We start from the raw sequence: 18,353 nt of genomic DNA, 5'->3' as shown, positions 1-18,353 counted from the left end.
GACCAATTTTAAAAAAATTGAAAACATCATAGATTTTTTTGAAAATTGCATAGTGTGTATTCGAAAACAACAAAAAAAATTTGAAAAAAATCTATACACTTTCATGAATCTAGAAAAAGTAATTTGACTTTGCTTTGTCTTTAGTGTGTTTTGTCTAAAGATTAGCCCATCCCCATATATATCTTATCTATTCCAAAATAATATCTACATCAAATAAATATTTAATTTTTTTATAAAATTATTAGTTAATACGTCATATTAGTAAAAAAACTTATTTAAAATTGATCTAATAAAAGTAAATTTCAATTACTTTGAGTTTGCAATCCATGACATTAGCTTCTCTATGACAGAAATCCTTACAATAGTTTACATTCCACAATGCTACATAGACCATAATATATTCAATGAATATATTAGGAGTTAAAAGAGAACCACCCTAAGGCTCCGTTTGGTTGTTGGAATATGAGTGGAATAGGAAAACGAAATTAGAATATGTTTTATATTCGGTGTTTGATAAGCTCAATCGGAATTGGAAATAGGAAGACATATTCCAATTTTGCCCCTAAAATGAGCATATGTCTATGCCAAAAAATATCTGTTATTTATTTTTTTTTTGAATTTAAAAAAAAAAAAATTTCCGTTCTTTTTTTTAACTTTTACTTTTTGAATTTTTTTTGTTAAATTTTAAAATTTTTTTTTTTTAATAACATTTTTTTAAATTATATCTATTTGTTTAAAAAAATGAAAATGAAAATGAATTAACTAAAAAAATAATAAATTAAAAAAAATTAAGAAAAATGTTTTTAAAAATACAAAACTTAACCTTATTCCTATTCTAGTTTTGTACAACCAAACAATAGATTAACATATTCCTAGTCGAATTTCAAGTGCACCAAACATGATTGGAATTGCCTATTTCTATTCCCATTCCTCATTTCCATTCCCATGCCATTTTTCTATTCTAATTTTCTATTCCTATCCCCAAACAGAACCTAAAAGAAGCATGTAAAAGACACACAGATGGATTACAAAGCTTTGTGGAACCAATTAAAAAATCTAAGTTCCACCTATTGTACTTTTATGTTTACAACAGCTCATCAACAATTCTATGTAGCAAATTCAGAGCTTTATGTTCTTCGTCTTTCTTTCTGGGCAGAGTCACTTTGTACCCGTTCCTCACCATTACGTCTTCAGTTACCGCCTGGTTAATAAAGACATAATCAAAGGGAAAATAATATCCCCTGTCAAGAATGTATCTGTGTATTTCATCTGGGTTGGTAATTACCAAGGTAATTAACCATTCTCCTTCTCGCACCTCAAAGTTTAGGCAGGGATTCCAGTGACATCCTTCGATGAAGTCATTGATCATATCTGCTGCAGCCGAAGTCTTTACCACAACCACAGCGCACAAGATGATTGCACTCACCTGATCATCAGGGCAACTGTGATCTACACCAATTTGGATGACTGATTTGGCGCTAATGTGTCCCTCACAAAAGAAGCTTGCATTGAGATTTGATTCTGCTCGATCTTTTGCTTTACCAATTACTTGAATAAAATCGGACGGAAGCTTCTGCATGAAAAGAAAATAAATCTGGTATTAATCGAGATTATCTTTGTTGGAAACTAAAGAAAAATGAGGCTGAAGGAAAAGCCCTCTCTTGAATAAAAGGAGTGGAAATCAATACCTCCATATTCAGAATGCAACTCCGAACTGTTTCATTTTCGCAGTAGAAGAGCTGCATTCGGTGAAATGACGGTAATTTTTGAGTACCCGTTATTTTCTGCATCTTCCCACGGCTGTCAATAGTAATTGTTTTCAGGCAACTCAGTCGGGAAAAACTCAACTCGTTGTCGAGCTCAAGGTCTGGACATTTATTGATAAGTAGATCTTCAACATCTGTGCAATCACATATTCCTTCTACTGTTTGCAATTCTCTACAGCATTGCAGAGTCAATTTGATGAGTGTTGTTGGTAGAGATATTTTCTTCAGCTTCGAACATTTATTCAAAAAAACCATCTTGAGCCGATGTAAAAGTGCAAGCTCTGACAAATTCTCAAGCTCAGGACAGCCGGAGATGTTCAGTTTTACAACATAGTGCAAATTCTCAAGATTTACTTCCCTTACATTTTTACAATCCTTCACTTCAATACTCTTCAGCTGAGGACAATAAGAGATTCTTATTTCTTTCAGGCAGTCCAATTGAGCGAAACTTATTTCCTCAAGCTCAAGCTGTGGGCAGTTTTCAATTTGCAATTCTACTAGATTCCACAGATCAAATATTCCAACCAAGCGTTTTAGCATCTGACAATTAAGAATTGAAATATTTTGCAGGCAGGATAATTGAACAAAACTTATCTCCTCCTCTAGGTTTCCACAATTTTCAAGTTTCAATTCTCCTAGCTTTCTGAGATTTGATATTCCCGCTACACTCTTCAGATATGAACAATCAGAAATTTTTAATTTGTTGAGACACCTAAATTGAACAAGACTCAATTCCTCAATCTTTCGACACTCAGTAATGTTCAATTCCACTAGCTTCTTAAGATGGGCCATTCCTTTCACGACTTGCAGTTTCCTACAATCATGAATTGTAATACTTTCGAGACAGCGCGGCAGAAAGCCCAAGCTTAGCTCCAGCTCAGGAGCTTTAAAGATGTGCAGCTCTTTAAGCGAAAAGGGTGCCTGACAAACGATATAATTTCCCTCAATTTTTGATAACAAATAAAAGTCGCCAAAGTATAATAAATAGTGCATTCGATAACCACATTTTAGCTTTTAATTATAAAACAACAAAATACCTGTTCATCAATCCGCCAAAATCTTTGCAGGTTTCCACCGACGATCTTCAAAGATCCCAAATTTCGAAAAGAAATCCACGGAGGAATGGTTGAGTGTGTGTTCTCAGGATGACCTTGCTCGTGCCATAGCAAAGCGTTTGACCTCTCAGCCACATTTTCTGGTTTCCCCAGAAAGCATTTAATATATTTGAAAGAAATCAAACACCTAACTCCAGGTTGGATGAGAATATTTTCAAATCCTTTTGACTCCTGCAATCGCGAACACATTTGAGATTTACATTGTAGTAAAAATTTCCGATTTCAAATGACACTTAGAAAATAGAAATCCTACCCAAGACTCGAAATGTTGGGAACGCCAAAGACGTCGGGGATGACTCAGTTGGGCTGCCATTTGCCGTCCCAAGTCCCGCAAGTGGTCATGCATTCGCAGTTGTTTTCTGTTATAATTAAATTCTATTTCCTGAACCAAACATTTGTTCTTTAGTCTTATCAGTGAATGTTGAGCACTCCATCCCGATGCCTCCCAGACTCTGATGGCATCTGTCTCGAACTCTCCTATGAAAAAACATGCGACATCCATGAAAATTTGTTTTTCCTCGTAGTCCAAAGTGTCAACGCTTATTCTTAATCTCTTGAGTATGTCTTGAGGCAAAGTCTTTTTAACTTTTCTCAATTCCAACTCCCAGAAGTTCTGATCTTGGCAATGAACATGACTGCCCAGGACTTGAAGAGAAAGTGGCAAGCCGCCACACAGCTGAACGAAGAGGTTAACTAGCTCTTCCCATCCACTGGACGGATAAGATTGGCGAAAAGTGTGCCAGCAGAAAAGCTCCTTCGCTTCATCTGTGTCCAATCCTTTCAAATGATAACAAACACTGATTCCTGCATTTATGAGCAATCCTACATCACGAGTTGTGACGATTACCATACTATCGCCGGATTTATCCAACATTTCTCTGATTAATAGGTCATCTAACTGATCCAGGTGATCAATATCATCTACAACAATTAGGAAACTCAAATCAGCTCTCCTTTGGATATAAGACCCGAGATGGCTTTTGCCATCATCTACGCTTGTAAAGTTTGGAGCATCTTTTACATCAAAGAGATCTCTGAGAAGCCTCATTTGCAATGAAGGCAGATTGGCTTCCCGAACATCAAACAAAAAAATTGAGCGCCTATAATCTATTTTTTTTCGGTTGAAATATTCTTTGGACAGAGTTGTTTTCCCCACCCCGCCCATACCAAAAATACCAACAATCTTAGACTTCTCTTGTACTCGTTTGTTCATCCCACAATAACTTTCAAAATCTTGTACAAGTTTATCACTGCACTGGCTTTGAAATTGTTTTAAAAGCTTAGCAAGTCCTACCGGATATCTGGCAACATATAAAGATTCCCTCTTTTCTATTTCCTTTCGTACTGTTGATATTATGTTCTCGCAGTCACTGAAACTATATAAATAGACGAAGCATACGATAAGAAACTACAGTCACTAGTTTTAAAGAAGGAAAAACTTATACTAAGCAGATCAAATAACGAATACACAGAAGCCATTAGAAGCTTTTACCTGTTGATCCTTTCGCCGGCAATAAATGAGACAGATTGGAGGGCTTTCTTCCATTCCTCAAGCTTTTCCGTGTACCTGGATTTCTCATGGTATTGAATGAATGCTTTGCCATACAGTCCCATTTCTATGTGGCGTAGTGCAGAAGGCTCCACCTCATAGAAAACGGGAATAATCTTAGCTTTACTCCGCAACATGAGAACGAGCTCCTCCAAACACCATGGGGACTCTGCATAGCTTTTCGAGAAGATAGCTATGTGAACCGCTGCAGAGCGGATGGCTGTTTCAATGATGGATGGAAAAGAAACTCCAAGCTCCTTCTCTTCCATATCAAGAAACACCCTTATATTCAACTTCTGAAGGGAGCTATAGAGCTGGAAACCCAGAGTGTTTTTCACATCAGAGCCTCTGTGGTTGATGAAGACATCATACAATGTTGTAGATTCAGAAACCCTCCTCCTCTCATGGGGAAATTCGATTCCAGAGAAAGCTGCACGACCCTCAACTTCTTCGTGTGATGAGGAAAAAGATGCCATGAATGCATAATAAGGTTGGGGCAGAAATCCTGAAGCAAGAGAGGTTATGTTTGGGGAAGGGGGATTGAATTGAAGTCGGGCAGAGCGCACATATTAATAGAAAGCCTCCATGAAGGTTCGCAGAAACAACTATTTGGAAATGAAAGAACACATTCCTGCAAATAATGAATGCAGGAAGCAACGTGGAATCTTCATGACATCTTCTTCCTCACATTCCTAACTAGTAGAAGTTGGAAGGAGTGAATACACGCGTCGACCGTATTAAATTCACGCGCAGGCTGTAAGAAATAGTATTGCAGACGATGAAGACGCATACAGGAAAACTTGTTCTTTGACTGTAGAGCGATTTCCTCGAAAGTATTGCTTATCTGCATAGCTGTTTTTTTTCAAATTTATTATTATTATTATTATTGTGCTAATTAAGTCGTTGAAATGGTGAAGTCAAGAACACCAATGTAATCTACACATAAGATTCACCAGCCATTGCAATATACAGATTTCTTTCGTTACACGGTCTCTCTCCTTCCATTGAAAAAACGAATGTCAGACTATATCCGTAGACTGAACTATTTCCTGAATATGGTTTTTAATGTATAATCCACAATACATTTTGAGATCTCGATAGAATCTGTCACAAACGTAACCTAACCATACCGGAATCTATGTCCTTTTCTTTTTTGTGATATAAAAATTGTAAGTTGGGAGCATTCTGTGTTGGAGTTACCCACTAAATGACTTTTTATTATGTTTAATATAATTAATTGTAAGAATAATTTCCCTCTATACTTATTAATCATTCAAAAGTCAAGTTAGTAATTTTATATAATGGCATTGCATCACAGGAAGGTGCAATGTTATAAAGTCTTCTATAATTTGAAAGTGGTATTAGGTGAATTTAGAGAAGTCAAGGGTATTATAAAATATTTTTAAAAATATTTATTGGCTACTTAATTTGAGATAAGATTTCAAATTAAAGAATGATATTTACATTATATTTTTTTTCATAATTATGTTTCTTATTAAATCTTATTGTATATTAAAATGTCTACTTGATTGCTTATGTATTGAAACAATTTTAATAAATATGATATTTTTATTTTATTATTTTATTATTTACTTTTTATTCATTTAAGATTACCAATCATTTTCTGAAAACACTATATAAATGATATTATATCTATGTTTTTAATATATCCATCAACTTCTTGGTACATAGATCTTGCTTGATCAAAAACTAAAATAATTGAGGCATAATACTATGTTTTACAATATGTCCAAGAAACCCATTGGATGCACAATTCATGTGAGTAAATAGTCATTAGATACCACTATCAGCTTTCTTAAAGGAAAAAGGATTGTCCTAATGAATGAGCTAAAATGAAGATATCCAAGAAAGTATGTAGGAGAAAAGATCAAAGTTTGAAGAATAATGAGGCGAGGGTTCATCTTGATGCCAAAGAATCTCATGATGACTCAAACACCAATGACATGATTTGGTAGATGGAGACCTTGGTCTTGGAAGGGAATTGTAAAGGGGCATCACATGGGTTAGACGATCTGGATTCAAGTTATGTCTCATTGACCAAAAGACCCAAGATTAAGATTGTATTAATTTTACAAATTGTAGAATGAGATTGTACCAGTTCTACAAATGTTTTCATGATCAAATTATTTATGATGATAAATTTGTGAATCATTGTGTTAGTCATGTCATGAGAATATTCCTTGTGGGTTTTGAATTACTATATTCATGTTTTATGATATATACAATAATGACAACCCATGGTGTAATGTTGTGGCCTAATGAATGATTTGTGATCTAATGTTGGCATCATTATGCATGTGGTCTAATTTATTGATTTAAGTAATTTTTTATAGTATGCACCTTATCCAATTATATTGTATCTCATGATAATGGTTAGATGCTATTAATGACCTTATTATGGTTGACTCAAGTAATACCTAGTATTCTAATTTGAAGAATGTTTCTATACAAGATTATTCTAAAATGAAAAATTTAGTTAATGTGATGTGAATAAAGATTTTAATATGAATTATATATGTGTATATCTTATACTAGAAATATTGAATTGGTTGAATGGTGAATTGGAATACATTAAGGTTGTGGCTTATGAACTTTTCTTATATGCATATATGCGATTTCTTGGACCACTGCTATTTTAATTGAGATGTGCAAGAAAGTCCATGGATCTAAATTTAGGGTACTAGGACCAATCATTTGTGAAATACTCAACCACGATTGTGTCTATTGAAAAGACAAAAACTCATCTGTAATAGTGTTTTTTATTTGTAATGTGATTCTCGTATGAGTGTTTAATTGTCATTTGTAATTTGTTAATGTATTATTCTTGAGGGCTTGTGTTGTGCATATATGGAAATGACATTTTCACTTGGCAATATGTTTGTCTTGACCTTACTATAGTACCATTTTGGAATCCTTGTGCAACTCACTTGGTTAGAGAGCCTTAGGTTGGATAAAATCACTTAGAACCTGTATGCAAACTATTTTTGGGGGCCCATTTGATATACCTATGGGTAAGGGACATTATTAGGCATGTGACAACTTCCATGTGAGTTTAGAGTCACCTCAAAAGTTGGTTTTCCAGGATGGATGAAGATCAACTTTTGAAAAGTTGATCTTAGTTAGACAACCATCCCTTATATGATCAATTAATTTGTTCCTTTTTCAAAGACACCTTCATAAGACCCATTTTTAGGAAGCTTGTAAGAGGTTTGGAAGACCAAACGATGGGATCTCTTTCTTTCTCCCAAAAGAGTTATGGGAATTATGCAGAACCCTTTTAGAGGGGTCTCCAAAAGTTAGAGGGTGTTCTCTCACTCTCCATCTTTGGAGACATTCTAGGAGTTAGATATTTTTGGTGGTTTTGGAAGGGGGATCTTAATCATCTTTCCTTCCATAGCTTGTACTAAGGTTGGTCTCCCTCTCACCTTATGTATTTTACGTTCTTGTTGAGAACTAGTTTTGTAAGATGTTTTATATAGATTATTTTGAGAAGATGCGGTGTTGTACGAAATTATTGGAAGTTATCCCTTATTGTTGTGGTTTTTATTTCTTTTACTTTAGGAGCTTTTATGGGTGTTTCTGTTAGGATAAACCACAGACAGAAATAAAAACTACATGCAAATATAACCAATAACAGAAAATAATAGATCACACAAAAATGAACACAAGGCACCAAGATTTAATGTGGTTCACCCAATCCCTGGGCTACGTCCACCAAACAGCAAGTCCGATCTTATTACAATCCAGTGATTACAACGTGATTACAATCCGTAATTGCTTATAGCTCAATACTACCGCAAGAACCAATTTCACATCACAACATAATGAAAAATACCCAACCCTAAACCCTTTTATACAAGTATTAAACCGCTTTAGGGTTATAACATGTCGGCCATATGTCGGCTACCATGTCGACCATGGCCCAAAATTTTTTTTTAGGGCGATGCCCCAAACCCCACTATTGATGAAGTACGTATAGTACTTTCCTGATCAGTCACCATAATCTAACAATCTCCCACTTGGAGACTGATCCTGTACCAATACCACTACCACATGGGACTCCCACTAGATCAAACCACCCTGGACTCTGTTGTTCTTTTATTCATGGGTAGTCTAAAAGACCAACTAAATCTGAAGAGGAGTTCCACTTCTCCTGTGTTACAACCTTTGTCAACATATCTGCTAGATTGTCATTGGTATGTATCTTCTCTAGCTTTAACTGTCCATCCTCCAAAATTGATCAAATGAAATGGTACCGCAACTGTATGTGTTTTGTCTTAGAATGCATAGCTGAATTCTTTGCAAGATGAATGGCGCTCTGACTATCAGTGAATAAATAATTATCCTTCTGAGGATGTCCCAATTCTTTCAAGAAGAACTGAAGCCATATCATCTCCTTGGCTGCCTCTGTAGTAGCAACATACTCTACCTCTATAGTGGAGAGAGCATTAATCTTTTGTAACCTAGAAATCTAGCTCACGGCTGCCCCACCAATAGTAAAGACATAACCTGTAGTACTCCGCTTGGTATCAATATCCCCAGCCAAATCTGAGCCAACATAGCCCTGTAAATCAGTAGTAGAGCCCCCAATGTGTAAACACTTATTGGTTGTTCCTCTCAAATATCTGAGAATCCACTTGACAACATTCCAATTCTCAAATCCTGGATGACTCATATACCTGCTAACGACTCCCACTGCATGTGCAATATCTGGCCTAGTGCAAACCATAGCATACATCAAGCTTCCTATAGCTGAAGCATAGGGTACCTTGGACATCTTATCCTCCTCTTCCTGTGTCTTGGGACACATCTCCTTAGTCAATTTCAAATGACCAGGTAAAAGTGTGTTGACAGCTTTAGCATTCTCCATAGAGAAATGTTGCAACACCTTCTTAACATAATCAGCTTGAGATAGCTTCAATGTTCTATTCTTCCTATCTCTGAAAATCTTCATACCAAGGATTTGTTTTGCTGCCCCCAAATCCTTCATAGCAAATGCATGTGCTAACTGGCATTTTAGCCCTTAATATGATCCATGTTAGACCCAGCTACAAGCATATCATCAACATATAAACATAAAATAATGTAGCTATCATCATCCACCATCTTAAAATAAACACAATAATCTGAATGACACCTGTTATAGCCATGCTTATGCATAAACCTGTCAAATTTCAGATACCGTTGCCAAGGTGCTTGCTTTATGCCATATAAACTTTTCTTCAATTTGTACACTAAGTTCTCCTTACCTTTGACCTCAAAATCCTATGGTTGAGCCATATATATTTCTTCATCCAAATCACTATGAAGAAAGGCTATTTTAACATCCATTTTCTCTAAATGCAAATCTTCGGTAGCCACAAGACTTAAAACAGTATGAATAGAAGTCATTTTAACAATAGGAGAAAATATCTCATCAAAATCAATTCCCTTTTTCTGTGCAAATCCTTTTACAACTAACTTGGCCTTAAATTTTTTCTTACCTCCTTCCTCTTCTTTCAACTTGTAAACCCACTTATTCTGTAAAGCCTTTTTACCTACAGGCAACTTGCACAAATAACATGTCTTATTTTTCAGCAAAGAGTCCATTTCATCTTTCATTGTAGACTCCCACTAAATCTTAGTATCCACCTGCACAACTTCATCATAACTTTCAGGTTCACTAGCATCGGTAAGTAAAATAGAATACAAAGAAGGAGAAAATCTTTGTGGAGGTCTAATTTGCCTCGTTGACCATCTAACATTCGCCGGTGTGTGTGGTATTTGTTGTTGTAGTTGTTGCACATCATGAGAAATGGCTGGAACATCAGCTTTTGGAGTATCATCCAGCACTACATAATCATCTTCTTTCTTCTCATGTTGCTACAACAGATCTTTGTACAACACTTTCTCATTGAATATGACATCCCAACTTCTAACAATTTTAAGATTTTCAAAATCCCAAAGCCTATAACCAAATTCATTAATGCCATATCCAACAAAGACACATTTCTTTGATTTAGCTTCTAGCTTGGTTCTATTTTCAGAGTCTATATGAACAAAATCTTCACAACCGAAGGTGTTGAGAAAAGAATAACTCACCTTCTTACCAATCCATGCTTCCTCTGGAATACCAATGCCCAAAGGAGTAGAGGGACCTCTATTAATCAAATATGCTATAGTATTGATAGCCTCTTCCCACATGTGTAAGGGAAACCCAACATGCAACCTCATGCTCTTTGTGTTGGAAATAATCAAGACTAATAAGGTTACTGAGAGGTGAGGGGTGAATCAGTAACTCTAAAACTTTAATTCAATAATAATATTTTTACCATTCATCCATCTAATCTACTATATGCATGAAAAGATAAACATCTATAACACATGAACACACAGATTTTGGTGACCCAGAAACCTTCCAATTAGAAAGTAAAACTGGGGTGGGGATGATACCCACAGAACTTCAATACTGCAGTATAAAGTTGGTCGTTTAAGGCTTACAATGATCACTCCTGATGATTTTCCCTGTTAGGAGAAAATAGGATTGCTACATCCACCTTGTTAAAGGATTTGCAAACATACAATGAAGTATGCACTCTGTTAGGAGATTTACAAAAGACTGTTAAGTCTACCTAGTTAAAGGATTTAGAAAACTGATTCACCTGTTAGGATGAAGCATTGAATTTGATTGCAACTAATTGCTAATAAGATCCTTGTTCTCTGATCACCTAATGTGACAAATATATCTTTTCTGCATCAATGTTGACCTTGTTGTATTCCTCTATTCTACTGGTGATTCACTTTCCCTCTTCTCAAATTGGTACAACATATCACACTCAACTATAATTCTTTTTTTTTTTGCATCTCATTATTTCAAATGATATATACCATTCCAATATTTACACTGGAAAGGTTGGCAAAAACACAAGTGAACAAACATTACTGAGTCGGCCAGGTGGTAGAAAACTTTGGTTTCACAAATTGACTCAGTGACCTTCTGATACTCGGCATCCACTTCAATACTCTGCATCATCATGCACTCGATAAGAGTAGAGGCACGGTCCATACTAATCATTCTGAGTAGCTCAAAGCTCGATAACCATTGGTGACTTGGTGAATGTTGTGTCACTAGGTAGAAACTGAATCCATTGATAACCTTCTTTACTTGGGAAGTACCAATTCCTTTGTTTACTCAGTAAACAATGATTCCTTCATTTACCTTGTTTACTTGGTAAACACTGACTCCTTCATTTACCTTGTTTTACTCGGTAAACACTGATTCCTTCATTTACCTTGTTTTACTTGGTAAACACTGATTCCTTTGATGACTCGGTGAGCATTGTCTACTTGGTAAATACTATGAAGCTCGGTAATCACTAACTACTTGGAGAACACTATTCTGCTCGGTAATCACTATCTACTTGGAGAACACTGTTTACTTGTGGATTTTATAAGGTAACCGTTGAATGCTCAGTGTGAATTGTAAACTAGGTGATGAGCTCGGTAAGCATTCAAAATCGAATAAGTGTTGTGACTAATGAAAAATATATCATAATTCCAACAATCTCCCCCTTTGGCATTAGTGACAAAAACACTTATGAGCCAAAACTTATATACAAAATCTGACATACTGACACCTGATTCTGCTGAATATACATGGTTTCCTTACATATGACTCCCCCATAAAATATAAACAAGGTATTTACATGAGCTATATGACTTTTATTAACAGTATCTCACTTTTATCCATTTTGTACATTTATCTCACCAATAACTCTTTATAAGCATCTCTTTCTCCCCCTTTTTGACAATAATGCCAAAGAATAAAAAGAGTATTTACATGGAAACAAAAAAATGTGAGATAAATTTTGAATGTACCTAAAGAATGAGTTGCAAAGTCTTGTCCCAATTCTCTTGCAAGATTTTGCATGTGGATAGAGCTATCTGAACTTCTGCAGAAAGTTCAATCACATGATCTGCAATGGAGAAATTGTTGTGATGGATCAATGTTTTTGAATGGACAATGTGCTTCTGCATTGTGTCCATGATGGGAAGGATCATAGTCTGAATATCTAGCAATGTAGATCAGATCCTTGACTCTTCTCTTAGCAATTCTGCTTGCTTTTCTGACAAAATTTTGATTCTGAGGTGATGAGATGAGGTTGAACTGGGGTCAAGCTTTAGATTTTGTGAGCTTGCCTTCAAATCCTCATCTATCTTATTTAATTGCTCTCCTATCTCCTTAGTATACTCGGTAACATCACAAAGCTTAGCGAAAAGAGATGTTACATTATTAAAAAAAAATTCAATATTAGCCAAAACTGAGGTTAATTCAACCTGTTTCATTGCTATGTGTTGAGCAATGTGCTCAAGCACCTTATTATCAAATTTCTTCTCTACTTTCTCCATCAATTTTTCTTGACCGGAGGTATCCTCATTGAATTTATTGACTGCCTCTTCTAACTGGATCAAAATGTGTTGAGTAGAATCTACATCAACACCTATAGCCTCTGTAATTATATTTCGGGCATTCTCAATTATTTTATATTCCTTATCCCTTTCAAACCTTAGCTGCTTCTGCATAGCCTTCATCTCAATTAGTTGACTAGCATACCTCATTTCTTCAATGGTAGCATTTTCATAGTCAATCTTTGGAATTACTATCTCAGTGTCTAGGTCAATGTTTTTAGGAATTTCCTTTCCAGTGATCATAAGTCTTAATGGTTGCTTTTTTTTTACTTCTGTGATGACTGGTTTGACCTTGGGAATAGACACAATGGTAGAGATGGAAGGACTAGCAGCGAAAACTGGGATACTTGAGGGTGGAGTGTCAATAGGAGTATATGCCAGTTCAAAAACTGAAGTACTTGCCGCAAATGGTGATACACTCGGTGATGCAGTATCTGAACTAATTAGGTTTGAAGTAGATACAGATATTGCTGAAAAAATTGTAGAACAAATTGGAACTGAAAAAATTGCGAAACTTACTATTATTCCAGTTGGTGATGATGGAGCTGAGAAGGCTTGCTTGGTAACTGAAGAAAAGGAATGCAGCTCGGTAGATGAAGTGGTAGACACTTCCATTGATGATACCTGGAGCTGAGATGTGGCAGGTGCTGATGATATATCTGATGTAGATGTGACCAAACCTACTGAAGCTGACTCCAACCTTGATGATGCTACAGTTTTAGGTGGAGAGTGAGGAAGTGATGCAATAACTACTGCTGCAATTTTCACCAAATCGTCTTCCTCCTTATCTTCCTCTTCAACTTCTTTTTCCTTGTCTTATTCCTCTTTGTCTTCCATCAATTCATGCAACTCTCCTGGTGAGACGATGACAGATGGAGTGTTATCAAGCTCATCATCACTATCTCTGTCATCATCCTTGATTTCTACTGGGTCTACACTGGGCTTATGTAGATGATAGATATTTTTCCACATGTTTGTAGCATCATTTAAAAAATGTTCAATATCTTTGATAAATATCAAACAAGTGCGAAATCTAATCATCATTTTACCTTCATGGTTTTTCATTTCAATTTTTACTTCTGCTCCCATGAGACTTGGTCAGAGATTCCTTAGAGATTGCTCATAAATATCATTTACCGTTTGGGTGGCTAAATCCCATCTCAGTTGCAATCTCTCCAATAGTTCTTTTGAGATTTGAGGGGCAATCTGGTTTGGGTAGTATTTCTATTTACCCATCTTATTGAGTACCAGTTCCTCAATCTGCATTTTCTCTGCACCAGTTCTAGTTTCAAATTTTAATGCTTTAAAATTTGTGATGCTAGCTCCTTCCTCCAACTGTTTGAGCCTTTGCTCAAATGTGGGTGTAGGCCTAACTAGTATAGGTTCGTGCTTATCTTTCTTGGTTCTTCTGGTGAATACTGTAGTAGGCTTCTTTTTGGGTTTGGTAATGATTACCTTACCTTTCTTCTTTGGCTGTTCCTCTACAGATTCTTTTTCTCCTTCTTCTTCACCTTCTTCTTCTTCTCCTCCTTCTTCTTCTTCACCTTCTTCATCTTCACCTTTTCCCTCGGTGAGCATAAGAGGACCGGTAGAGGTTTTCAATTTTTCTATTTTCCTCTTGCCCTTGCTTATGGCCCGTGGTAGCTTGATTTCAAGCTCAATTCTGGCCTTAGCTTCTTCATAGGTTCCAAAAATTGGTTGCCTTGGGTCTACTGGGTCATTTACTAGTGCCTCTATGATGTCTCTGGTTTCATCAATATTTACCTCATAAGGAAGAGGTTTTACCCATGCAACTCGGGGTCTGATTACTTGGATGTACACCTTGTCACAGTCCACCATGAAACATACCTCATCTCTATAATCCTCAACAAGCTTAGGAGGAATTATGAACCTGTTATTCATCCTCTCCTTGAAGTCTTCAAAATAATTATCCATAATACTATAAAAAATTGCACCCATCTCTGCTACAAACTCATTTATTTGATACAAAATTGGAATATCTTTCCTCCATACAACTGTACCTTTTGAAGGGAAAAATTTTTGTACATAGAAAAATAAACAAACCAACAAGGAACCAAATTTACAAGAGTTGGTTTTTGAGGTCCTTATACTGTCCATGTTTTTATTAAATTGTTTAAGCAACACATCTACTAGGTCAAACTCAATATTTTTCTTCACAACCTTATAGGCTAAATCTACAGCCTCACAGGACATGTTGTTCAATCTGCTGGAACTTTACAACTTATATGCAAATAAATAGAGTCCGAATCTTATCTCTGCATCAGATACATTGTTAGGTTTCAATCCCCTGCCATCCCATTCAACTAGGGTTAACCTCTGAAGTTCATCCCGACTTAGGGTTTTAGTGGTTTTTGATTTGCTTAACATTGGTAAACCTGTGATCTTATGAATCATTTTCTTCGTTATCAAGACGGGTTTCTCTAACCACAACTAACCATTATGCACACGGCTTAAAATGTATCTTATCCATTTCATTTGGAAGTTTCTTGGTAGATGCGGGATATGGGTCAAACCTTTGGTTTCCAGATGTTTGAATTCAAGTTTTAGGGTTTCGTTCACACACAACTCGGCTAGGGCATTATCCATGTCTAGTCTCCCTATTTCTTGAACAGTGCATTTAAAATGAGTACGAATTTCGTTTATAAGTAGTACCTTTGGTGGAATTTTTGATTGAGCTCCATGAGGGTCAAGCGATTTAGCTATGGCAAGAATGAGCTTGAAGTTGGGTGCTTTCCATTCTACTCCCTTCACAAGCATTTCAGAACCTCTTTTTGCCTTGCTGTTGCAGGTGCTTGCGGATGCCATTGCTGCTTGGTGAGTGAATGATTTCGTTTGACAAATTTTTTGCTGAAAAATCAGTTCAAATCACTTGAATTCTCTTTCGCACTCTTGGAAACTCTTTTCTCTGTATATTTTGAATTCGCGGTGAAAAATGAGATCAAATTCTACCCTTTTGATGAAAAATCTACCATTAATGCTCGAGTACAAAGGTAGTTGAGATGACCTAGGGTTTGTCAGATAGTCACCAACTTACTCGGTAAACCTTGCAACTCGGTAAACAAACTAAAACCTTTCACATTATCGACCTAGCTTGGTTAAGTTTAAAATCGACCTTGCTCGGTAGATGCATCATAGTGAAATATGTCTAATATCTGAAATATTTATTTTTCTTTTGCACTTCTATATTCAGGAACTACTTAGCATATTGCTTGAAGATGCAGTCCCTGGTCCTTCTTGATGAGTCTAATTAGAAATGGTGGAGTCACCCACTTCTTGAGTGACATAGCCATTATTTGAATTTTTTGGCTCAGTAGATTTTGGAATCCACTGTTGTCTCATCTGCTTTCGAATGTTGTCAGCTCTGGCTTTCTTTTCATCTTCAATTCTTCCTATATTCATGCAATTCTTGGATATATGACCAAGTTTGGTACATGTATAACATCTTATAGTAGTATCTTTCTTCCTTAGGTGATGCCTTACACAGTTTATTCCAATGTGTCCATATTCACCACAATAGTGACATCTGCACCAAGTATTGTAGTCCGAACCAAATAATGCTTTGATAACCTATTCTGCTGGATTGAATGATTTTGATCTACATTCAGATGCCTTGTGACCTTGTTTATTGCATTTGTGACATTTACCCTCAAACTTTGGTTTTTCTTTGCATTCATTTGCTTTGTGACCATGTTGATTGCAATTGTAGCATTGACCATTGAATTTTATTTTACCATTGCTCCAACATCTGTTAGATGTATGACCTAACTTTCCACAGTGATTGCAAGTAGGTTTTTGATTCTTTTGAGTACCTTGTTTTGAAGATTCACCTTCTTCATTGTATCCAAGGCCTGCTTTACCTTTTTGTCTATGAAGATTCTGCTCATTTTGCAAATTCAATTGATCAATATTTGCTTGAGATTTTATCATCCTTTCATTCACTTTTTTTTCAACATTTAAGTCATTTTTCAAACTTTCATTGTTTTGTCTTTCAGATCTCAGATCACTTTGCAAACTTACATTGATTTTTCTTTTAGTGATTAAATCATTTCTCAAACTTTCATTCTTAGAGCTTAGAATCATAATTTCTTCATTTGCATTAGATAGTTGTCCTATAAGATCTTCATGTTGAAGGGATAGATTATTTCTTACCTCTAAGTCTTCATTTGCCTTGTTTCTCTGTTCCAAAACTTCACATAACCTGATGAATTGGACTTCTTGTTCTCTTTTGAGCTTTTTTACTTCTTCCTACAGAGAACCATTCTTTGGTAGGAGTTCCTTGATTGCCTCATTAGCTTCATTTGAATTGTATGATGGTAAAAGGTCTTCAATATTTTCTTCAACATACTGATAATCATTCATTTGTCTTGCAAGTTCCTTCCTTCTATTCAGAGATTGAGAAAGATGCTCTTTTGCTTCATTGAATTGATTCATGGCCATTTCCAGATCTAGTTTTTCATTCTCAATAGATTTGTCAAGTCTGAATATCTCCATTGTCCTTGATCTTTTCTCAAGCTGTCAAACTTTTATCCTGTGAACCACAAAGCTCTGATACCAATTGTTGGAAATAATTAAGACTAACAAAGTTACTGAGAGGGGAGGGGTGAATCAGTAACTCTAAAACTTTAATTGAAAAATAATATTTTTACCATTCATCCATCTAATCTACTGTATGCATGAAAAGTTAAACATCTATAACACATGAACACACCAATTTTGGTGACCTAGAAAGCTTCCAATTAGAAAGTAAAACTGGGGTAGGGATGATACCCACAAAAATTTAATACTGCGGTATAAAGTTGGCCGTTTAAGGCTTACAATGATCACTTCTAATAATCTGCCCTGTTGGGAGAAAATAGGATTGCTAGATCCACCTTGTTAAAGGATTTGCAAACATACAATGAAGTATGCATTCTATTAGGAGATTTACAAAAGACTGTTAAGTCTACCTAGTTAAAGGATTTAGAAAACTGATTCACCTATTAGGATGAAGCAGTGAATCTGATTGCAACTGATTGCTGATAAGATCCTTGTGCTCTAATAACCTAATGTGACAAATATATCTTTTCTGCATCAATGTTGACCTTGCTGTATTCCTTTGTTCTACTGGTGATTCGCTTTTCCTCTTCTCAAATTGCTGCAACATATCACACTCAACTATAATTCTTTTTTTTTTTTGCATCTCATTATTTCAAATGATATATACCATTCCAATATTTACACTGGCAAGGTTGGCCAAAACACAAGTGAACAAACATTATTGAGTCGGCCAGGTGGTAGAAAACTTTGGTTCCACAAACTGACTCGGTGACCTTCTAATATTCGGCATCCACTTCAATACTCTGCATCGTCATGCACTCAGTAAGAGTAGAGGCATGGTCCATACTAATCATTCTGAGTAGCTTGGAACTCGGTAACCATTGGTGACTCGGTGAA

The 18,353-nt window shown here is 35.8% G+C and overlaps 1 protein-coding gene across 1 annotated transcript; it reads right to left on the bottom strand.

Annotated features, from left to right (window-relative positions):
• Positions 1 to 899: 899 nt before the first annotated feature.
• On the bottom strand, positions 900 to 5,592 carry LOC149545497 (disease resistance protein Roq1-like). Its single transcript, XM_089790680.1, has 5 exons — positions 4,374 to 5,592; positions 3,135 to 4,257; positions 2,804 to 3,052; positions 1,689 to 2,687; positions 900 to 1,573 (listed from the first exon to the last, which is right to left on the bottom strand). Exons 1-5 carry the CDS (start codon positions 4,904 to 4,906, stop codon positions 1,085 to 1,087), a joined length of 3,393 nt encoding a protein of 1,130 aa, XP_089646806.1. The 5' UTR covers positions 4,907 to 5,592; the 3' UTR covers positions 900 to 1,084.
• Positions 5,593 to 18,353: the final 12,761 nt, after the last annotated feature.

Source organism: Cupressus sempervirens, chromosome 7, assembly GCF_028749045.1.
Source record: "Cupressus sempervirens isolate cs-2001-9-10 chromosome 7, ASM2874904v1, whole genome shotgun sequence".
In the NCBI taxonomy this organism is placed as follows: Eukaryota; Viridiplantae; Streptophyta; class Pinopsida; order Cupressales; family Cupressaceae; genus Cupressus; species Cupressus sempervirens.
This window is presented reverse-complemented; position numbering and strand designations above follow the sequence as displayed.

What these genes read in the sequence shown, in the direction of transcription:
- LOC149545497 (XM_089790680.1), bottom strand. Translation starts at nt 4,906, where the DNA reads ATGGCATCTTTTTCCTCATCACACGAAGAAGTTGAGGGTCGTGCAGCT. An exon ending in GCCGGCGAAAGGATCAACAG is followed by an intron (nt 4,258 to 4,373) that starts GTAAAAGCTTCT and finishes CTATTTATATAG; the next exon opens with TTTCAGTGACTGCGAGAACA. An exon ending in TTTGGCGGATTGATGAACAG is followed by an intron (nt 2,688 to 2,803) that starts GTATTTTGTTGT and finishes ATCGTTTGTCAG; the next exon opens with GCACCCTTTTCGCTTAAAGA.